Source organism: Saccoglossus kowalevskii, chromosome 3, assembly GCF_978046115.1.
Source record: "Saccoglossus kowalevskii chromosome 3, keSacKowa6.1, whole genome shotgun sequence".
NCBI classification, from domain to species: Eukaryota; Metazoa; Hemichordata; class Enteropneusta; family Harrimaniidae; genus Saccoglossus; species Saccoglossus kowalevskii.
Window position 1 is genome coordinate 21872691 of NC_140643.1, and position 25025 is coordinate 21897715.

Here is a 25025-nt window from a genome sequence, read left to right on the forward strand (position 1 = left end):
ATTTCTTCACAACATTTCACCAATTTTTATGTATTTCAGTATAAATTGTTTGATAACCTTGGACCAAATGAACATAATTCCATATTGACTACAGCTCTTGATCAAAATTTTGAAATAATTTGATAAAATTTTGAAATAATTATATAAAATTTTGAAATAATTTGATAAAATTTTGAAATAATTTGGTAAATTTTTGAAATAATTTGATAAAATTTTGAAATAATTTGATAGAATTTTGAAATAATTTGATAGAATTTTAAATTGTGCAGGATTTTGACAAAGGTGACAAAAGTTGAATTTAATGTTCGAAGCTTCACATTTTTAATTTCCAAATGATGTTTTGCTGCTCATGCTTTGGAGAATATAAAATTATACATTCCATAGAAACTAGTTTAGCGATCCCTTTTTGATTTGTGCTTTATTACAGTGTAAATGAACTTTTGACAAAGAGTAACAGATAAGGATGAAAAAATATTACTGTCAGGAAACTTCTGAATCTATACAAATTCTAAGCATTATATAAAAATAAAAAAAATGTTGTTCTTGCCTAATTTAGTTATTTTGTGTTAATGCTATGGAGAAAACCTTGAAAATCATTGTATCCATGGAAACAACACCTCCACCTAAATATGGAAACATGTTGTAGGTTTATTTTTGTGAAAGGAAATGCATATACCTGTCAATCATTTTGTTTACTAAACTCTTATAACAGCCTGCTCTTCCATCCTGACATGCCCAACCCCTACTATTACTAACATTTGACTTTTGTTTTTATGCTAGGTCTGAGTTACAAGGAGGCAGTGTGAGCCAGGAATGTGGTCCAGTTATCCAAGGTAACTCTGTGGTATTCTGTCAGCCGACTGGTACAAGAGAAATCAGCACAGTCCATTTAAACGCAACAACTGGTTCTGTCATACAGTTTGCAATCAGTGAGTATATGCAAGCTAAATATAGATCTAGAGGTAATGTGATGCAAATGAAATTCAAATGTTATTTAAATTTATTTAAATGCTATGTAAATGATATTCAAATACTATGTAAATGTGTGATATTGATTGATAGCAATTGTAGTCTATACAGGTTCTAGCTGAGTATTTGTTGATAGTTGCTTAGTCTTCATAAAAACTTAACAATAAAAAAATTATAATATTTTTAGCAGATTTAAGCATAATAACAAAGAGGAACTGCAACTCAGTCACCCTGCCCAACAGGCCTATAAGTCACAAATAAATGAGGCAAATGTCATAAATAACCTGAAATGACCTTGGTGAAAATTAAAAGTAACGACTCTATCTTCTCTTGTGGTTTTCAATGAAAGTTGACCAAAAGTTTAAGGAACCAGCAAAACATAACTCAAGATTCCAAATGTTTGATAATTCATGCAAACTGGCCAGAATTGGTCCTAGATAAATTTGCCAGAGATCATTGTAATTCTGGCATTCAAAAAAAAAAAAGATACTTGTTGTCAACAGAATGTACATTTCCTTGCATTTTTTAATACTATTAGGTGCAGGTACTTGTAAAGCTGGTTATGCTGACTATAGTATTGAAGTGTCTTATGCTCTTAGGGACACCGTTGACTGGCATCTCATTGATAAAGTCAGGTAAGTACCAGGAGTAAAAACCAAAACAGTGGATCATGTAAGAATGGCATGCTTGGTAGAAAACATTTGTTTAAAAGGTTTAAAATTGCCAATGAGTAAATTTTAATATTTATAATCAATCAAATTAAATTATTAAACATTTGGTTTCTACAGTTTATTGTGAATGTTATGCTATTTCCCAGTTTGACCACTAGAGGGCAGACTGTTAGAAGTTGATTCCTGTACCGATATTTACATGTAGCCAGTACTTAAAGTGGCACTACTTTTATCTAGTAGGTCTTTACCAGCATTGTGTAAACTACATGCAATATACAGTTAAATGCAATAAACAAAAACATGTTTTGTTGTTTCTCAGTGCCCCCATATCTGATGAAACCAACATTCATATAGTTCACCTGCCAGAAGAAGCAAGGACTGAAGATTTAGTATTAAGATGGCATCAAGATATCGCTATGGATGTATACAGGTTCCAAGGCTGCTGGGCCCTGGATAATGTATTAATTGTCAATGCAGTTGACAAACCAACAACCTTACAAGATGACTTTGATCCAGTGAATCCAACGAACTGGCTCTTTTACCCGACTGCCAGTATTAAGGTATTTTTTATTCAGAATCCTTTCCAATTTACAGTTATTACCATATTAGAAATTTTTTTTTACAGATGTTTAATAAATTTTCATTTTTTTCTACAAAGAATAAATGTTACTCTGATGGAAAAGCATTGGTGTTTCATGGTAGTCATGACAACCAGCAGGGTCATCAGTTTGTGACATCCAGAGATGTCAATCTGTATCAGGAGAGCTCCCAAGATGCTTTGTTTGAAGAAAATTTTGAGGCATCATCACTTCTTTTTGGGTGAGTCTCCAAGAAATGCCTGGTTATAATCACTAACAATTTTTGATTTAAATATTTTGAATTATTAAAAATCACTGTTATGTGATACATTACACAGTTTTCGGTAATATTGAAAATTGTATTTGATTGACTCTGTAGTTGGGAGGTGTCTGGTAGCACTATTGGAGACATGTGTGGTGCCATACATGATGGATACTCTGCCATATTTAATGGAAAACATGACAGAAGATTATGTACTCCATATATCAACACAGATGATGTTCACAATCTGAAATTCTATTTTGCTATGGGTAGGTTTATTCATTCATTTCCTTCCTATACTGACGCACCTTCCTATACTGACACTTTTTTATGACACCTTCCTATACTGACACTTTTTTATGACACTCTTTCCTGTACTGACACTTTTTTATGACACACCTTCCTATACTGACACTTTTTTATGACACTCCTTCCTGTACTGACACTTTTTTATGACACACCTTCCTATACTGACATTTTTATGACACACCTTCCTGTACTGACACTTTTTTATGACACACCTTCCTGTACTGACACTTTTTTATGACACACCTTCCTATACTGACATTTTTATGACACACCTTCCTATACTGACAGTTTTTATGACACACCTTCCTATACTGACACTTTTTTTGACACACCTATCTATAATGACACTTTTTTATGACACACCTTCCTATACTGACAATTTTATGACACACCTTCCTATACTGACACTTTTTTATGACGCACCTTCCTATACTGACACTTTTTTATGACACACCTTCCTATACTGACACTTTTTTATGACACACCTTCCTATACTGACATGACACACCTTCCTGTACTGACACTTTTTTATGACACACCTTCCTGTACTGACACTTTTTTATGACACACCTTCCTATACTGACATTTTTATGACACACCTTCCTATACTGACACTTTTTATGACACACCTTCCTATACTGACACTTTTTATGACACACCTTCCTATACTGATACTTTTTTATGACACACCTTCCTATACTGACATTTTTATGACACACCTTCCTATACTGACAGTTTTTATGACACACCTTCCTGTACTGACACTTTTTTATGACACACCTTCCTGTACTGACACTTTTTTTATGACACACCTTCCTATACTGACATTTTTATGACACACCTTTCTATACTGACACTTTCTCATGACACACCTTCCTACACTGACAGTTTTTATGACACACCTTCCTATACTGACACTTTTTTATGACACACCTTCCTGTACTGACACTTTTTTATGACACACCTTCCTGTACTGACACTTTTTTATGACACACCTTCCTATACTGACATTTTTATGACACACCTTCCTATACTGACAGTTTTTATGACACACCTTCCTATACTGACACTTGTTATGACACACCTATCTATAATGACACTTTTTTATGACACACCTTCCTATACTGATACTTTTTTATGACACACCTTCCTATACTGACATTTTTATGACACACCTTCCTACACTGACACTTTTTTATGACACACCTTCCTATACTGACACTTTTTATGACACACCTTCCTATACTGACATTTTTATGACACACCTTCCTATACTGACAGTTTTTATGACACACCTTCCTATACTGACAGTTTTTATGACACACCTTCCTGTACTGACACTTTTTTATGACACACCTTCCTGTACTGACACTTTTTTATGACACACTTTCCTATACTGACATTTTTATGACACACCTTTCTATACTGACACTTTCTCATGACACACCTTCCTACACTGACAGTTTTTATGACACACCTATCTATAATGACACTTTTTTATGACACACCTTCCTATACTGACACTTTTTTATGACACACCTTCCTATACTGACACTTTTTTTATGACACACCTTCCTATACTGACATTTTTATGACACACCTTACTATACTGACAGTTTTTATGACTCACCTTCCTATACTGACACTTTTTATGACACACCTTCCTATACTGACACTTTCTTATGACACACCTTCCTATACTGACAGTTTTTGTGACACACCTATCTATAATGACACTTTTTATGACACACCTTCCTATACTGACACTTTTTTATGACACACCTTCCTATACTGACACTTTTTTATGACACACCTTCCTATACTGACACTTTTTTATTACACACTGTCCTATACTGACACTTTTTTATGACACACCTTCCTATACTGACACTTTTTTTATTACACACTGTCCTATACTGACACTTTCTTATGACACACCTTCCTATACTGAAAGTTTTTATGACACACTTATCTATAATCACCTCCCTATACTGATATTTTTATGACACACCTTCCTATACTGACACGTTTTTATGACACACCTTCCTATACTGACCCTTTTTTATGACACACCTCCCTATACTGACATTTTTTATGACACATCTCCCTATACTGACATTTATTATGACACACCTTCCCATACTGACACACTTTCAAACTATAAAGCATTTAATTTTTGCTGCTGGAAGTTTTTTGCTGTTTCAGTATTGTATGTCATTCATTAATTCACAAAAGTCGCAGAGGCTCAATGCTGTTGAATCCAAATAATTTTTTTACTGCTACTAAATTTTGTGTTGCAAAAATTATTATATCACACTATCACTTTCTAATAACCTAACTACATATACTGACACTTTTTGATTACCTAACTACATATACTGACAATTTTTTGATGACACCTTTTGATACTGAGACTTTCATGTGACGCCTCTTATACCGATACTTACACTTACTTTAATGACATCCTTCTTCAGAGTATACTGACAGTACTTAATGCATATCTACACTGTATATCTTTCACCCGAACTGTCTACTCCATACATGAATAGTGATAACAAAGTGAGGGCAGTTTATAATACATTATGACTTTGATACCACTAACTTTCTTTCCATAACATATTCCAACAGTGTAAAAGAAAGTAATAGTTATCTGATGTGAACTGAAAACATTTCTTGTTATATTCAGGCAGTGGAACATGTGATCCTGGTGATTCAGTGGACGTTGAAGTGTCATTATATGCCCAACAATCTGGATTGGAAGATTTGTATCTATTGAAATCCATGGATTATCAAGCATACAGGGTAACAAAATTGCTTTTGTTATTGAAAATGATATCAGCCTAGTCCCTGTCTGTTCTGTCTGACCATTAACCGGCTGACATCATTTCTCTGACATGTCAGACATGTCAATATCCATTCTATCGTACCAAACTCAATTGACACATTAAAATACGTCTCTGCTGTCATCTGCAATTGCCTGAACGTATTTCCTTTTTACAAATAATCTATCATTTTTTTCGAGATGTCTGGTGTCACTTTAAGATCACTTTGAAAAAATACCAACAGGAACTGTGTCATTTCAAGGATTTTTTCTCTGCTATGAATGTCTGTGATTTTTACCTGTCTAATTTTTACCTTGATTAAAATAAATCATCTGTACTTCCACTTTGAGAGCAAACTTAATAGAGGAATCATGACTGCACTTGTTGAAATGTTAAAGTAACAGTGATTTGGCTTTTTCTGCCCCAGTGTATATGCTATCTAAACTGGACTATCTAAAACCTCTTGTCTGGTGGCACCATTGCAATGCCTATTATTTGAGGTGTCAATCTGGCTTATTGGTGCTTATTTACATGCCATACTTGTACTCTCATGAAAATTACTTGTCTTCCACATTCATTGCTTGTATTCTTTTGAAAATTGCAGCCATGTGTCAAACACACAATTGCAAATTACATTATAGAAATTTTTGTATAACTTGCTCATTGAACACATTTTCTCAGTTGAAATTTGATGTTTTATTGTACTTTAATTTGTTTGTATTAAGACTCTTTGTGTTCTTTTTCTAATCATTAAAAAAAAATATTTTATCTACTACTGATTTAGAAACCAAAACTGATATCTGTGGCTGTTCCAAGCAATGCGCAGACCCTCTCTACCAGATTCTGTTTTATACAACACCAACATGACGGAGAGAATAGACATGTATGGGCTGTGGACAACTTTCAGATGTTACCAAGGTTACCAAGCAATGTCAACAAGTATCTACAGTTTAGTCTGAATCTAGAATGTGGATCAACTCATCCAGCCAATCAGTAAGTCAATGTCATATTGATGAATCAGTAAGTCAGTTTCATATTGGCCAATCACTAAAGTCAGCTTTGAAGTGGCCAATCATTAAGTTGATCTCATAATGACCAATATCTAAGTCTGTTTTATATTGGCCAATTAGAATTTCAGTTCCATATTGGCCAGTCACTATAAATCCAGTTTTATATTGATCAATAAATTTCTGGTAGATGTTTCCATATTGGTCAATCTCTAAGTCAGTTTCATATTGGCCAATCAGTATATATGTTTTTTTCATATTGACCAATCACTGAGTCAGTTTTATATTGACCAATCAATTTCTTGTGGATCTTTTTATACTGGCCAATCACTAAATTAGTTTCTTTTTGGCCAATCACTAAGTCAGTTTAATATTGATTCAGAATTGTAGTTGAGATGTCTACTGATCATGGTACCAGCTGGTCATTGGTCCATTCATCTTGTCTTCCTGGTAACTGTACTGGATCTCATTGGTCGGAAACTACAATATACACTGCAGATGAACATGATGGGTGAGTAGATGACATCTGAATTTTCAGAATTTCTTACGTTTATGATTGTTCAACTATTGAAATTCATATTACAACCATATTTGGCAATTTCTGTATGGATAATTAGAGGTTTCTCGCAGATAATACCAGAAATAATTTGTTGTAGTGTTTGAAGTAGTATTGATATTTCTTTTGAGCATGTAACATGAAAAGAATACGAATACGAATACTGCATTGAGCAATGTCATATATTATATTCTGTAGTAGCCTCAAATAACCTCTGTATCAAAAAAAGCATTTTTTAAATTGAGCTGTCTACGAGTAAGATGGCAGAGGTCTGCAGCAGCTGCAGAGAGTACAGTGTGCATACTATAAGACTTAATTGTACTCAATATTGTTATGGAATACCCTTATATTTTATGTGCAGATTACTGTCTAGCATTGTATGATTTGATTCACCAATTTGACCACCAGTCAAAAAATAATAAACAATATATTGTTTGCTCTGAATCAATTGCCACAGAATATTAAGAATATTACCACGGATAAAACAATAGGAACACACATATGTCACCTACAGTTGTTTATATGATTCATTTAATATACATGTACGTAGTGGCTGATCTTGATATGCATGTGCATTTTTTCATCTTACCAGCAATAAGATTGTTGACATTTCTGTTATTTGTTTAAGGTGGTTTCGAACTATAGTGCCACTCCCATATACAACACTAACAAGATCTACTAGATTCCGATGGACACAACCTGACATAGGCATTTCAACAAACTGGGCACTGGACAGTGGTAAGATTATCAATAGCTTTGTTTCCTATATTCCTGTCTTGGAATGTTATGTAAAGTCTGTGCAAAATGATTTGGATGCAAGGAAATTTACATTGTCTGTGCTATGTACACTCTGGATTTGTCTGGTGTTCCATTGAAGTCTAAATCTTAAAAGTATATTTGCTTTTAAAACTGGTACAAAAGACGTCGCTGATAATATTACCAATACAAATCATGTTTATATGTATGACAAAAACGTTCAGAAAGATATAGCCTAATTGAACTAGGACATTTTGAATATAATTTGATCTAGCTATTTTTTTGCAATTTTGTATAATTTATCTTTTGACTTTGGACCAAATGGACATGATTTTCCACTGCTACAGATCCTGATCAATAGTTTTGAAAAAAATACAGAAAACATTTTTAATGTTTATTTTGTTAATAGTTACAAAAGTTGACTTTTATGCTCAAAGGGTCAACTTTTTTTTTTGAGGAAACAATTAAGTTCATCAAGAAAATAAATATGGTATGGTCATATATGGTGGACATGTGTGTTGGAGTATATAACTTGCACATTAGCTTGTTTAATTATTTGTCTAATATTTTGCGTGTCTAATGAGGAACATGTACTAGTAGGGACAATGCTTTCAATGTTATTGCAACAGTAATATATTAATAAGTGTATGCAAAATGTACTGTTATCAATGGTAATTATTATATACTAATATTTAAATTTTTAAATTATGATTCCCAATTATTCTAAATAATGTTTATATATAACAGTGTACATTGGTGATGGATGTGGTGATGGTATGTGTTCTGGACATGGATTCTGTACTGGTAAAGGATGCAGGTAATAATTAAACCCTTTTGTTAGCTGGTGTACTCGGCTATAATCCGCCTGTGTGCTAGGCTTGCAGTTAAGTTATGGGTTCACCATTTGAAAAATGTGACGTGGAATTGAGTGTGTGATCGATTTGTCAAGGGTTGAAATAAAAACTGGCTGTTTAGGATTGGATCAAAAACAAGAATTCGAAGAATGATTCCGCATGTGTAACACAGCATTAATAAAGAGCAATGGATTACTGTGGGTTGAATATCGTTTTCTCTATAAAAAAGAATTCTGTAACATACTAAACCACCTGTGTGCCCTATAAGCCAATAGGACGCATCACTGACTCAAGAGATTCTTTGTGACGCAACTGTGCTTATTCCCTGGCACACTACAGACACACACATAAGAAATCATACATTGATAAAAATTAATGTATGAATGGAAAAGTTTTACTATCATAATTATAATTATGGAATTTGGTCATGTGAATTGAAAATTTTATAGACAAAATAAGAAATTAAGGTGTCACAACATATTTTGCTTTTCCAGTTTTGCTACAGAAGAATATTCAGAATTTTTTCCAAGCAGTCACAAAGTTAATCCAACTGTTTTTTTTTGAGATTCCCTTTTGATTCCAACAAAATTAGTACTGATAGAGGGCACACAGATAACTACATCATGTTGCTGAATATAAAACATTCAACAAAGTAGAGACATAATAATTGATCTTCTAAGTGGCTCTTTATTCTCAGTTGTGATGCTGGTTATTCTGGGCCGAAGTGCAACATCTATTCTGAGCCACTCCCCACCCACCTGAGAGAACACTTTGAAAGTGAACTATTAGAAGATGATTATCAGTTCTCAGAAATCTTAGGAGGACAAATAGGTTTTCAATGTGGTATTTTATCACAAGGCAAGTCATTCGTATTCAACCAAGCAGGAAGTAGAATTCTGAAAACACAGGAATTAGATACAACCACAACAAGGTAAATTTAATATTTTGTTATATAATATAATAATTATTACTTTATTACATTATTAGAATTAATATTTTCTATCTTTCTATTTCTTTCTTTTTAGAATTAATAATTTCTATACAGCAGCAAAAGGATTATATAAACAAAAATCACCTCTTTATAAAAAATGAAATATAAAATGAATGAATGTGAATATACCGGGTAAAATTAAAATGCATCATCGTCATCTTCTTTCAGTTTTAACTTACTGACAGTAACATATTAATTGTCTACTGTCTAGATACGTACAGTTCACAATAAGACTTGGAAGTTATTCCACTGTTGGTGGATGTCAGCCACCTGATATAGTTACTGAGAGTGTCTTTGTACACTATAGTTGTAATGGTGGTATTGTATGGAATTTACTTGATGCATTGAACTTCCAGCTATACCAACAACCAAAGTAAGTCAAAAGTTTTGATGTGACTGTAAGTGTGAAAACTCTATTATTGTATATTATTGAATGCTTATTCAATTTATGGGAAAGTTCACCAAAAAAAATCATTCTCCATATGATTCATACAATCACACAGTGTATCTTTTTACTGCTTTTTTGCTTTTTAAATTTTTTCAACATTGTGCTTATTAGAAACAACTTGAATACTTGTTGTCTGAAGTCCCTTCAGGAAGTACTGTAAAATAAATTGTGGGCTGCTGGCAATTTTTGTGATTAAATGGCAATCGTCATGACAACATTTTGTGAAAGTCACTAACACTTTAGACCCCACGATATTCACCGACTCGTAAAATTTCGTACTGAACAGTAGTTCAGGGTTCAGTTATTTATTATTTGTTGTGAATTATCTTTGCTAGAGTTGTAACACTGTGGTTGCCCGTCGATGCTCACAAACCTGGCTGTATGTTTCGATGGTGGCAACCAACCAACTCAGGCTTAAATAAAGATGTTTGGGCCATTGATGATATTACCATAGCAACTGTACTTCATAATACCATCTCAAGTGACTTTAGCGATACTCAGATTGTGAATGAAGCATTCAGTTTTCACCGTGGAGAGATCAAAGACGCGTGCGGCTACAAGAAGGCATTCAGGTACATATTAAAATAATTTCTCATGACTTTTAATTCCAAAGTTAATTTTTTCATGTTGACGGAATAAATCTGGGAAAAACCACATTATTTTCAATAAAGACCTGTGGGGAAAATACAGCTCCAAAATTTTGGAGAATATATTATATTACCACATCACCTGGTGAAAACTTTCTTGAATAGCCACAGTTAGTTATCAATGACATAAAACAACATCAAGAGGCAATGTGTTCACAGCTGAAAGTTGAAATTTCTGGTAAATTTGTTTTACCAAGATCAATGTTTTCAGACAAATTTTAAAAATATATTAAAAATGTTGATCTCATTTCCTTCAATATTCAGAAAAAACCTAAAAAAAATTTTGACACACACATTTTTTTACCTGACATGAAATGACCAGAAACATGTTTTGTAGGTTAACTGTAATCCTTTTTTTCACATTGAGGACTTGATCATCTCTGCGTGGTGAATTCAAAAGGACAATACATGGGAGAGGGTTAAACGATCAGATCAAGTGTGAATAATGTGAATAGTTGGACCATAGATATTGCATGCAAATATTCAATATAGAATTGTTTAAATTCATGTTCAATTAATGTTATTTTGTCCACTTCATGATACTTGAATAGCATGAAATTAGTGTCCCTGATACTGTGTGTATTGTGAAATACAAATAATATTGCAATGGAATTCACACAGTAAAAGTATGTGAGGAATCTATATTATAATTTGGTTATTGGTCACATTTGGTGAGATGTTTCCCTCCTATTTCCGGTATATTGATTGACATTTGTCAATTTGAGTCTTGTGTGTTCAATGTTTGTTTGTTTGTCATTTATTAGTCCCCAATAGGGGTTTGTGTAGTGAGTTCTGATGCAAAAATGGTTTGAAAATACCCGGTATATGCTGTAGGATTTTGTTATTAACCCCCTCTTGTATCAAAGTAGGTGTCCTTCTTTAATATAGAGGGTCAGGGAAGAAGAATATATGGTTGATGCAATCCCTGGTTCCCAATTGCCTGTTTGGACATAGTCCAGATACAGGACTTATAGTTTCACCTCTGTGAACCCATGTATTCGCATCTGTATTCCAGACATGCCTTGGTTATTTTCATTCAATTTTTGTATGTCCATTGAACATAGTTTCTTCTTGATGCACATCATTTTTGTTTCCAGATTGGTTTCAATATGGCTGACTGATGGCCATTTTTTTAAGCGAATGCTTTTCCAGAGCCATATCTCTGACATTTTAGACCAGTCATATTCAATCTTAACACATACATCACACATCATGTCATACATGTGCATGCATTTCTTTTGTGATTCAATTCATGCATTTCTACCATTCCGGAACCTGGTTGACTGATGACCTTATCTCGTACATGCCTGCCCCAATACACACATCAGACATCATATCATACATACATTCATGTCTGTTTGTTTCATGATCTAATTCATGATTGCCAAATGAGGATGATTTCAGTGCTAAAAATTTATCAAAATTGAGTATTCCTGCCATTCGGGAACTGATAATAAGTGACAAATGGCCAAAAAAGAGTTATAATTCTAAATCTAGTAGTATGTATTAATTTAATAAATGATGGTCTGGTGAAGATAATGGTTATTAAACACAATCTTGCCTTACTGCAATCATGGCCATTTTAAAAATACTATTTTATAACCATGTTACAGGATAGCCAGATATTAAATATGTCTAGCATTCATTGGCCACTTAAATACACCTGTACAAGTTCTTTTAAAATAGAGCTGTGACAATTTTAATTATCCCGGGTTTACATATAACTGATGGTTTTGAGTCCTAAACCATAGTTTACCTAAATTATGCCAAATATTACAGTGTGAAAAATTGCATATTGTCCTCGTGTGTCATATCGACTGGTGTTCCTCTTGAATACTGTGGAATACTTTATTTTCGCTGGAATTAATTTTCGCTGAAAAAGCTTTTTGGGCATTTTGTATGGAATTTATTTTCACTGATTTTTGATGAGTTTAATGTGAGACATAGGAAAAAAAGTATATTCGCTGGATTTTATTTTCACGGAATCATCCCTTCAGCGAAAATAGCGAAAATAAAATATTCTACAGTATACAGGCTTTATTATTGGATCTCTTATTGTATTAATTTTTTATTTATATATCCTTATACCGGTAGTTTCTCAGGCACAGCCGAACCAGGAAATATACGTTACATTGAGACTCAGTCCTTGCAATTGGGACCCTCATCAATGGTACAGTTTGATCTTATGATGGGATGTGGCCAACCATATAACAGAAATAGTGAACAAGGTGAGTCGTTCAATTGTTTTATGCAGAATGATGCTTAAAATTAAAAAAAAAAACAGTTGTGAAAAATTAAACTGATGAAAATATTTGTTGTAAAAAATGAATATTTATGATATACTGGTATATGAAAACTGATGTATCTATGAGAATAAGATATTGACATTTGAATTAATTAATATGCAAATCTGCTAAATAATAATCCACTGTAAAATACTTTATTTTAGCTGGAATTAAATAAATAACGTTTTGAGTGTTTTGTATGGAGTTGAATGTAAAATATAGAAAAACAGGTTTATTCGCTGGATTTTATTTTCACTGATTCATTCCTCCAGCGAAAATAAGTATTTTACAGTATTTGCTACAGTCTGTATACAGTACATGTGTGAGGGCGCTGTTCTTGCACCATGGTACTGCTTATTTGCAGCACTTTATAACAGTGGCTGATTTTCACACTATAATCCATCTATTACTGACAAAATTTATTAAAAACAGTTTCCTTAAAGACAGCAATACCTCCTTCCACTTCACTCTCTTTCTTTTTTTATATTGTTCTTTTATTTGTTTACTAATTTAAAAATGGTATATCTTCAATTCTGTATTTTATAAGCTTTTTTTCGTAATTTTTGTTTGTGTAGTGTAGTGACATTTTTTAGTGATTGTATGTTTGTCTTTGTTATGTAACCATTTTAATTTCTGATGAGTTTATAAGCATTTTTTGGTAAATTGAATATTGAAATTGATTTTCACATGTAATTCCCCCAAAGAAGAATGAGATTTTTGATCGGGTATGGGTGTGTGTGTGATTGATCTAAATAATACATTTACCATTTGCAGTTATGGCATAATTTGATGTAAAAATATAATTGAATTTGTGTCACTTATTAAAATAATGAATGGAGATGAGTCATTCAAGATACTATAAAAACACACTACTAAAAGTGACATATCATTGACGTAAAACTACAAGTATAGTGCATTATTATACATCTGTCACCATAACTCCATAAGTTACAGCGTGCCGTAATTTTGCTGTATTTTACGGGGTATTTTTACCCTACCATATTAGGAAATGCGAATACTAAATATGGAATGATTACGCGCGTAAGCATCCTCTAATAATAAAAACAAACATGGCTGCCACCAGGGTTTGAATGGACTCCACAAAAAGAAGTTCGCTGATTCTGTTCTAAACATTTTGGATTTCGGCATTCCCATGATGTATCTTTGGAGGGGAAAAATGTATAATAATAAAGTTATTACGAGGATACCTCAAAGTATGCACGAAGACAGTACGGCGTGCGTCGGCCGATACTCTTCGTGCATACTTTGAGGTATCCTCATAATAACCTCATAGTATATATATATATATATATATATATATATATATATATTATGTATGTTATTTGTTTGGTTGAGAACAAAATTCTATTGAAGAAATATATCGATAGCAAAATGGTACCTAGTGTCATGACTAAATGACAAACTATTAGGATAAATATTGCCTCTGCTAAAAGGACAACATGAAAGCTCTCAAGACACCACATTGGTCATAGTAATCTTTAATGAAATCAGGTCGCTAGTTTGTAACAAAAATTATATTTTCGGCTTCAGTTTGATTGCTTTGAGATGTTGTTATATGCAGGTACCTTGGATGGACTTCTATCAGATTTTTTTATTTTGTGAAGATATCATTAATTTTCTTTCTTATGAATTGACCTCTGTGCTTCCGTGGGTCTGTGTGTCCGTGTGTGCGTCTGGACCTATATCTTAGACATGCATGGACCAATTACATTCAAACTTCACACGTACATCATACATAATATTATACATATGCACATCAATTTGTTTCAAATTCTGTTTCAAAGTGGCCAAATGGTGGCCATTTTTGTGCTAATAATCATCAAATATCAAGCATTACTGGCATTTATGGATGATTTTGTTCAAACTTGGTACATACATTAGACATTATAGGTTTCTGATGCACGTCATATTATTTTTCAGATCGGATTTAAAATGGCTGACTGGTGACCATTTTGTTTTAATGAATGCAGTTCTAGTGCCATATCTCTGCCATGCTTTGACTGATTATGTTCAAATTTTATATATTCATTATACATTATGACATAGATATACAGGTATATTGGTTTGACTATCTGATTCAAAATGGCCTAATGGTGGCCATTTTTGTGCTAAAAAATCATCAAAAATGTGTGGCATTTATGGATTGATTATGTTCAAACTTGTACATACATTAGACATTATGGGTTCCTGATGCACATCATTTTATTTTTCAGATCAGATTCAAAATGGCTGATTTGATATCTTTTGTGGTAGAAATATTTTTCGATAACAGTAACTACCTCAGTATTACCGGGTATATACACACTATATAGCATGTCAATCTACTGAATTACAGCTTGTATGCGTTTGGCGTAGAGTGACTCATATATTGGAATAGCCACCATTATGCTATCTCGTATCGATTCTGGGAACTCTGTTTCTTCTTGTTCTTCTTTTGGAATGAAGCCCTGACTCTGCATCACATCTGTGAATGCCTTCATTATCCAACAATTCCAAACAGGGTCCCAGTGATCGTTGTTGTTCTGTTTCCAGTGCAACATTGAATCCTTAAACTCAATGCCAATCTTCTCACAGACAGCTGTCAGAATTTCCTTGGGATGACGTGAGAGTTCATGAGCATCGATAACAACGGGGTCAGGACAAACCTCTTTTGTCATCCAATCATATAGCTTACCTAGTTGAATAAAACCACCACCATGCGAAATGTCCTCACGTGCTCCATCTGTACAACTGAGATATATTTTCCTATAGCTTGTAATGCTGTACCGAGGGTCTCGAATGAGAAAAATAGGTGTATAATGTTTAGGATAAAACTCGAGATCCAAAGGGAATGTCACTGATGTTTCCTTCCATACTGTTATGGGTGCTTCTTGTTCTTTGACCTCAAGCCTTTGTTTAACTTCCTCATATGTATATCCAGGTGTTATGGGTGAATCTGGAACAATATCCAGAACTCTTTCAGAGCCAAAAGCATATGCAGTACCATATGGCTCATGGATTATTGTTGTGTCATCCCTGCTTTTAAAGCTGAATTCCAGCGCAGTTGACAAAGACCTCGGGTTGGTTAGTATTGCGATATGACGCCTATTGGAAGCCATACTTCTTCCAGCAGTTTGATTGGATCTGTGAAGACAAAAAAATTAATGAATGTAAAAAAGGGAGTTAGTTAGGCTAGGTTAGGCTAGGCTAGGCTAGGCTAGGCTAGGCTAGGCTAGGCTAGGCTAGGCTAGGTTAGGCTAGGTTAGGTTAGGTTAGGTTAGGTTAGGTTAAGTTGGGTTGGGTTGGGTTGGGTTGGGTTTGGTCGCGTCGGATCGGGTCGGGTCGGGTTTGGTGTGAAACTATACATTGCATATACCTTTTAATCTTTTATGAGTATATATATTATTTGTGGTATTTTTTTCATTTTAATGTTGAATTTTGCAATATTAACTTGTATAATCAGTACCGATACTTAACATTTCAAACACCATCTACTAAGTTTGATGGTTTCACACACAAAACTTTAGTGTAGCATGAACCCTGAACTCTGCATAACAACTTTGAAATAACACTATAAACTTTCAGATTTGTTACTCAAAATTATGGGCTTTCAAATAAGTTTCTGCTGACAAAATAATCTGGTCCCATATCACATACACATGGGGAGATAGAATTGTTTAGTGAGTTTAAAAATGTATGATGAGATCACTTCTGACTAAAACAGGTCAACGTACTATTCAGTTTTTCATACAATATCAGTTTTAAAAAAAAATATAGACTTTCCTAACAAACCAAAAAATTCTAATATTTTAATGGTTATAATGAAGATTATTATTATATATTGGAGCCAATACAGCTACATCCGATTTTAACCTGACTGTATCATGCATAGCCACGTCAGCAACCTATTTTCATTGTTACATGACTATCAATTACTGTGATAACTTAGACTTTGGTCATCATTAGATCCCTATACCTTATTTATCGTCAACTTACCTTTATTGTACTCGTTGAAAATGTGGATGTCCTTAAGTTGCGTTTTTCCTGAAGACTTCTCAGCAAATGACATAACACATAGCATTACCCAATTGACTATAGATTCTAGACAGTTCTAAGTTCACAGTGCTTATCGAACACTTTTGGATGATTCCATTAAATTTTAGGGTACACAGATTTGAAGAGTACTAGTATAGTATATTCGTCTTTGAACAATTAGATCAGTTAATTGTTACATGTACGCAGAGAACCTTTTTCTCTTTGAAGCAAAAGCAGTTAAAATAAACAGTTTCTCAAAATTCTTTAACAAACCAGTCCCACTCGTAACTTTTTACTTCATGCTCCCTCGCTGGGCAAAGGACTTCATCCTGTCCCCCATTACAAGGACGAACGCCCACTTTCTGGCTTTTCCTTTGTATGGCATGGCAATTTATGAACACCTTTGCCCAATGCTCACCAGTGGTAGTTTTGAAAGGTGACCCCTTGCCCAATTTTTTAGTGTGTATTTTTATTGTGTAATCTTTCCATTAGTAATGTTAACGCATGTATTTTATTTCTTTATAGCTGACTAGTTTTAATAAATTGTTTACCTTTAATCTGGTGTGTTGTAGTGTTTTTACAAACAAACAGTTAAAACTCACAGTACACAATAAAAAAAAATTATGATATTTGACAAGTCAAGCAGAATACATTTTTTAGTTCCCATTCAAACAAAGTTCAAATTTGGTACATACATTATACATGTTCGTGTTAGGATACATGGCAATTTGTCTATTTCACATGCATCATTTATACATACATGATGCATCTTGGGATACTTGTATATATATGGTACACAAATTCACTGGTTTCATGACCCGATTCCAGATGACTGAATGGCAGCCATTTTTGTGCTAAAAATTCATCAAAATCAAGCTTATCTGCAATTCTGGAACCAGATCTTGGTTGTGTATGGAGGTATTTGGTACACACATTTGACAGTAGGATGCTTGTCATTTTGTTTTTTAGATCAGATTCAAAATTATTGCAACAAATTGAAACATATATGATACACATATCAACATTTGTTACCAACAAAAGTTGCAGATTGTTGATCTGTGTATGAAATGTTGTCATGGCCTTTAGTTTGTGTCCAGCCATTCATTGGTTATTTCGGGTAATCTAGATTCTCAATAGACAAGGTTTTAGAAGTTACGCTATGTTCTTTTATCATGTGCCTTTGATTGTATATTTTGGTATCTTTATGTAACTTTAATGACCCTAGCGCTGATCTCTCTGGGGAGATGTACATAAAAAATTGTTGCATTGAAAATGCTGGTGTGTGATTTTTTTTTTTTTTCTCCTGCATAAATCCTAGTAGCAGCATTTTGGCCATTTTTTATCATATCAATACAATACTTTGACTTTAATAAATATCTAAGCACTGTACGAAATTATTTTATTTTCTTCTGCTAAATACTATCACCCATACTTAGGTAGATTCTTTATTAAGTTCCAACCTAATACCAAGAAATAACTACGTGGTGTATTTTGGCGTTATTTTCAAGAATGTTTTTGTAACACCACGGGACAGCAGAATTTCAAGGGCGTACTCATTGGTCTTAACTGTTTATTATACATGACAACTATTGGTTTAATCTAATCACTGTTCTCGTGCAGTGATGCTGTATTGCCAGGTGCAGAATATAACATGCACACACTCAATGGGAAGACCAATGTCACTAGCGGGATTTTAAAACTTGAAATGCTATTATAATAATATGTAATGACAGTATAAAGATTTTAAAAATGTTCTCCTCAATAAATTGTTTGATTTTAATTTCCTTCAGATAACCGAGTATACTTTGATTACTCTACCACACATGGGTTGACATGGCAACCAGTTGTTGATAGTTGTCTGCCACCGGCATCAGGATGTGATGAGTACAAACCAAGTAGTGTATATGACGACACAGAGTACAAATTATGGACTAGAATCTCTGTACCTTTGAAGTCTGGTGTTAGGTAAATATTGTAGCATGAGATGATTCTCTTGGTTTCCTGTATTTGTAGAGTCTTGTGGATGGATACCAATTGTTCATAATTATGGGCCATTACATTACTTTACATTACACCATGTTACTTTTTGTTATATTATGTTGCAGTATATTATGTTACAATACATCATATTATATTACATTACATCACTTTTTATTGCTTTACATTATATTACATTACATTACATCACGTTGCATTACATCATGTTTCATTATATCACAGTACATTACATTGTATTACATTGTACTACATCATGTTACATTACATCACTTTATATTGCTTTACATTATATTACATTATATCACAGTACATTACATTGTGTTACATTGTATTACATCATGTTACATTACATTACATCGTGTTACATTATATCACAGAACATTACATTGTATTACATCATGTTACATTACATTATGTTACATTATATCACATTACATTACATTGTGTTACATCATGTTACATTACATTACATCATGTTACATTATATCACAGTACATTACATTGTGTTACATCATTTTACATTACACCATATTACATAATAGTACATTACATTGAACTTCTGTGATATAAATATTTTATAAATGATTACAGTATGCTAAAATATAAGATATACAAACCATGTAATAACATTTCATATATGCATACAAGTCAATCTATTTGGCAATGCCGGGATTTAAATGATGATGATTTTACACTTTTTCTCTATTAACAAAAGGATAGGATAAGATATTTCATTTGGAACATACTCAAAACAAAGCTTATGCAAAGTTCAAAGTCATAAATAACAAAAAAAAAAAGCTAAAATAATTCTAATGTGCGGGAAACTAGAAAGCACAAAAGTAAATAACTTCTCATTGGAAAGTTTGTTCATCTCTGGTAAATAAATAAATAAAGCTGCAAGGAATTCCAGTCTATTTTCTTTGATAGTGTGATGCTCACATTTTGTGAAGTAATGCATCTCATCTCCCACTGAATTGCAATTACTAAAATGGCAAAACATGTGTACTTTTAAAGTGTTTTAGTGAATGAGTTGATGAGGTAAATTGTGATACTGTATATGTTTACTGTGTAAAAAAAAAAAAGCAACCAAAAATTACCATTACAAAATGTTGAACTTTAATATCAGTATTGCTATTTTGTTTGTAAAACAGAAAGCCGTATTCAAATACTTCTAATTGAGCTGCTTTTTTTGTTAGTAGTAAACAATAAATGCTGCATTATTTGCACTTCTAATAGAGCAAAAATGGTAAAGATACAGTTGTTGATCATAAACATTCCCATGAACAACATTTAAAAACATTGTATTTGATTTTATAACATGTATACTAGCGATAAAAATAAATAGTTCCAGCTAGTGTGAAAATATTTGTCACTAGTAAAAGACTACATGCATGCAAATTATATGCATGTTTCGTATATCATAGTGTTATAACTTATATATGCAATATTCCTTGTTAATATTTCAGTTCAGTTCCTGTTCGTTTCCGTTGGTTACAGTCTTCTTTCACTGGTAATGACAGTTGGGCTATTGATAATGTCTATATCGGTCAGCAATGTCCAGATTACTGTCATGGACATGGAAGATGCCATGATGGAGATTGCAGGTAAAGGCATGCCAGATACATTGTAGATTATTTCCTGCAGACAATACATGTTGGATTTCTAGATTAATACTGCCAACTGTACTTTAGTGTAGGGTTAGGGGTTTGAGCACATGTTAACTGCTTTTATTTAGGAATTCTTTTTATCAGACTTGAATCTTTCCTCTATGTATAAATACACTTTGACACTACTCAAATAATTTGTCTGAGAAACACTACAAGTTGGGTTGTCGAGAACCTGCATCGGGATCTAGCTGCTATAGTTCAGTCTTTGATGGTTGATGTTGTGGGTTTAAGCCCCTTCCTTGGTCAACTTTTTAGTTTAGGAAAAACTTGTTCTTGTTAAAGTCCAGACATTGATCCTTGACTATAAAGTTTCAATAGTGTTATGTACATGCAGTTATCTGTAGGGGTTTACATTTATATGAATGTGTGGCCAGTTTTACACTTATTAGTAGTATAAATACAATGGGTTTACAGAAATAAGCGCAGTGGTATAAAGTAACAAGAAGTCACTTGATCAAAAGTTTTATAAGCATGTAAAGAAATCACCAACAGTTTGGTAGGAGTTTAATGGTAAACAAACCTTCAAATGGTGAATCTCAGATAAGACACCTTTCACTCAACTGTAAACTTCAAATCTATAGAAAGTCGAAAACAACCAAAGTCCCTGTAATAAAGTATGAATCATGCATAAAAACAAGTGTGTATTTCGCTGGTTTTCAGCAAATCAATGTCTTACTATCGAATTTGTATTGTTGATTTCATCATAAACCAAATTATGTATTTCAGAAACTACTGAATTATCTTCAGTTCTAGTTGTATACCGATACTACTACATTGAAAACACTATCCTATCAAACTTGGATACTCCTTTTACTTATTTCATATGGTGCATTTTTCATAGATGTGATCCAGGATATAGTGGTGATACTTGTACCCCAGACTATCCACTGGTATCCACATTAAGATCAGATTTTGAAGATTATGTCTTACTGCAATCTGATTGGCTAGCCATTCATGGTGGGTATGTTGTCAATGGCAACCAAGGATGTGGAGTCATCACCTCTGGTTTATCATTATATTTTTCAGAAGTAAGAAATTAAGCATATTCTCTTTAAAGTCTCCGTTTTAATAAAATTCAACATGTTTAAAATGTTTTGTTTGTAGTATTGAGAACAATGCATAATTAAGTAATAGTTTGTTTGTTCGTTAAATTGTTATAATTAATCTTTGCTGTCAAGACTTAAATATCAGTATAAGTGGCGGTAATCAGTTCAAAATTATTGTTTATTGTATTCAAATTCATTCTTCTGGTAATATTGGACTTGAATTTAAGTGTTCCCAGAATAGCTAACTTCAAATCTAAAATTAAAAAAAAAGCTTTAATAGATTGAAATTGAAGAAATTTGTGAGGTGTGTCTATGATAAAAATATGGTATTGGTCTAGACATACTTTAATACATGATTTATTTTTCAAAAATCAACAAATTTTTTTTCATTTGAATTTAGGGATTATATTTAAAGGGTACCAGTCAGGTAGATCATCCACTCAAGGCCTCCATGAATTTTGAGTTCTGGTTGTTGTCCTAATTTTTAAAAAAGTCTCTTCTTCTCAGGATATTGAGTCGTTTGCATGTATTTATCATCTCTTCCTGAATTCAATAGGATGGCATTCGTCAACTTGTCAGTCTAGACATGAATACGCAGGTTGCCAGTTTTGTCCAGTTTTACATTCGTATCGGAGGTGGAGGTGTATACTGTGTAGATTCCAGGAATAGAGAGGAAGGAGTCTTACTGCAATATTCTAATAATGGTGGAATTACATGGACTTTACTGATGGAATTATACTATCAAGATTACACAGAACCAAGGTGAATATTTGATTTATATTTTCATCCATATTATAAAATGTACCAAGATTTTATATTCACGCTTGTTTTCCAAATTCCGTAAATCATTATAATTACTTTATAAGGTAGCTTGGAACAGATTTAATTTTTTATAAAAATATAGCATATTTGCTCTATTAGTGGTAGTTTACATAAATTATGGGTAATTATTACATGTTTCTATATGATTAAAATAATTTATACTTTAACGATTCACTATAAAACATAGTGTTTTTCATATACCGGTATATGTGCTTCTATTGGAGTTGCAGTTCTAATAATGCAAATCGACATATGTTCTATGCAAATCAGTTTGTAAGAGATGATAAATATTGTAATTCTCTGTATTTAGGTTTGTGCACAAAGAATTGCCATCAGCAGCCAGGACTCCATCAACAAGATTCCGATGGTGGCAACCGTCACATTCTGGCGCTGGGTATAACCAATGGGCCATAGATGATATTTACATTGGTAGTGATAATAGTCTCAATAGTCTACAAGCGGATTTCCAGGTAGGAGAAGCCAGTGAAATGCTGGTTGAAGTTATGATCACTCATAAAAACTTTTTGTTTAGTTGGTGAATGTATGGCCCTTGACTGAGTTTGTTGCAGTCTGCAAATAATTGTAATTTTTATACAACTTGAGCAGTGTACATATATTTAATGAATGACGATCATTTTTATTTTAATAGGCTGTGAAAAAAATATCTCTGTTTCTGCGCACATCATTTTGAACTATGCGCCTCATACGTTTTTTTTCCTTCTAAAGCATTCCAAAATGTGCTTGTCTCAAATTTCCCCCATTTTAGTTCAGTATTCAAAAAAAATAATCTCCTCACCGCCTCATTTTAAAATTTCCATGAAACGAGAAACAAAGACTTTTTTTTTTCTTGGCCTTACCTTTACTGTTGTAAAAGAAGTCCAAGCTGAGTGTGTCATATAGGTGAATGGATCAGTGTTGTTGGGCTTCTAGCAACATCTACCAACATTGACAATTTACCAATCAGATTGATTTTATATGTATACGGCTACTTTGTATGTTGTTGTGGTGTTTCATCAGTGGATCTGTAGTTTAATTTATGTTTGTTTATTTATTTAGAATGCTGATATATCACTGGTAATATCAGATATATGGACGTCTATCTCTAATGGTAATGTTGGTCAGTTATGTCATTCTGATGGCACTGCATTGGTGTTCAGTGGAAACAATGGTGACAGATATGCCATAACTGAATACATGAACCTACAAATAGGGGATATCATACAGTTTAAGGTAAATACAAGAAAACATTTACAGTGTTGGTGCTTAGCAAATGGACATACACAACCAACCTGGGACAACAACAACAAATAAGAGCAGCCTGAGTATTTTATAATTACATGTATAATGCGTGTCGCTGCACTATAGATAATTTCTGGCACAAATGTACTGTTAGCTTTATTATTTGTTTCTTACTTGTAGTAGTATGCCACTGTGTTCGAAAATCGGTACAAAGCGACAGGTGTCAGTCAGAAATATCCATATACACACTCTCACTGCACTCTCATTTGTAGTTATCACTATAAATGTATGTCTGCTCATGAGTGATTACCCCTCTCATATAAATAACAAATGCTTTAGTGTTCCTCATTTTAATTAGGATTAAAGAGTGAAAATATGATCTACTGAAGTTTATCGTAATTCTTAAGCCAATATTATAATGCTACCTCCCCACCCCAACCCATCCCATACACATAAACATTTTCACTGTTGCTGATAATAGTCTCTGAAATGGAGAGAAAAGGCCTATAAAAATTGCTTCACTGCCCCATTTTATAAATGAAAGTGTGACCAAAAGCACATTTTTTTTTTGAGTGGCCTTATTTATTGGGTTCTGTCTTGCCTACCTCATTTACAATGCTTGGACCAATAATTAGTATATGTATACAAAAATTGTTATCGATCCAGGCCAAGATGGCCATTTGGTTGCCATTTTGCTGATAAGACAGGGGTTGCTATTGTTGATCATATCAATAAAATGCAGTTATGAGAGTATACGATCTTATAATAATGCCTTGTTTTGTGATAGATTGTCATTGGATGTGGTCAAGACTTCCAAACACATAATCCAGTTTATTTACAATACTCGGTGGATGCTGGCCTACACTGGAATCTGGTTATCAAGCCGTGCCATCCATTTATTAAAAGCGATGATTACTGCGAAGGATTAACTGATGATTATCAGGATGGGAGTGTCTATCATATGGGATTATACAATAAATGGAGATTAGTGGTAATCCCTGTAGATGAAGACCTGACTGGAAGGTATGATTAAACCATCATTCTGTTTTGATTCTATGGTTTG

At 33.2% G+C, this 25025-nt stretch overlaps 1 protein-coding gene across 1 annotated transcript in view; it reads left to right on the forward strand.

Annotated features, from left to right (window-relative positions):
- The window catches only part of LOC100377292 (reelin-like), a 65889-nt gene that overhangs the window by 9910 nt on the left and 30954 nt on the right, over positions 1 to 25025 (forward strand). Inside the window, exons 5-25 of the mRNA XM_085496876.1 lie at positions 781 to 929; positions 1508 to 1604; positions 1960 to 2200; positions 2299 to 2459; positions 2598 to 2749; positions 5476 to 5591; positions 6396 to 6604; positions 7001 to 7129; positions 7803 to 7912; positions 8678 to 8747; positions 9482 to 9715; positions 9987 to 10148; positions 10559 to 10795; positions 12965 to 13098; positions 18981 to 19155; positions 20655 to 20792; positions 21697 to 21883; positions 22458 to 22663; positions 23034 to 23193; positions 23780 to 23953; positions 24750 to 24985. Of these exons, the coding sequence (XP_085353002.1) occupies positions 781 to 929; positions 1508 to 1604; positions 1960 to 2200; positions 2299 to 2459; positions 2598 to 2749; positions 5476 to 5591; positions 6396 to 6604; positions 7001 to 7129; positions 7803 to 7912; positions 8678 to 8747; positions 9482 to 9715; positions 9987 to 10148; positions 10559 to 10795; positions 12965 to 13098; positions 18981 to 19155; positions 20655 to 20792; positions 21697 to 21883; positions 22458 to 22663; positions 23034 to 23193; positions 23780 to 23953; positions 24750 to 24985 (3477 nt within the window). The remainder of the gene's footprint in view (positions 1 to 780; positions 930 to 1507; positions 1605 to 1959; positions 2201 to 2298; positions 2460 to 2597; positions 2750 to 5475; positions 5592 to 6395; positions 6605 to 7000; positions 7130 to 7802; positions 7913 to 8677; positions 8748 to 9481; positions 9716 to 9986; positions 10149 to 10558; positions 10796 to 12964; positions 13099 to 18980; positions 19156 to 20654; positions 20793 to 21696; positions 21884 to 22457; positions 22664 to 23033; positions 23194 to 23779; positions 23954 to 24749; positions 24986 to 25025) is intronic.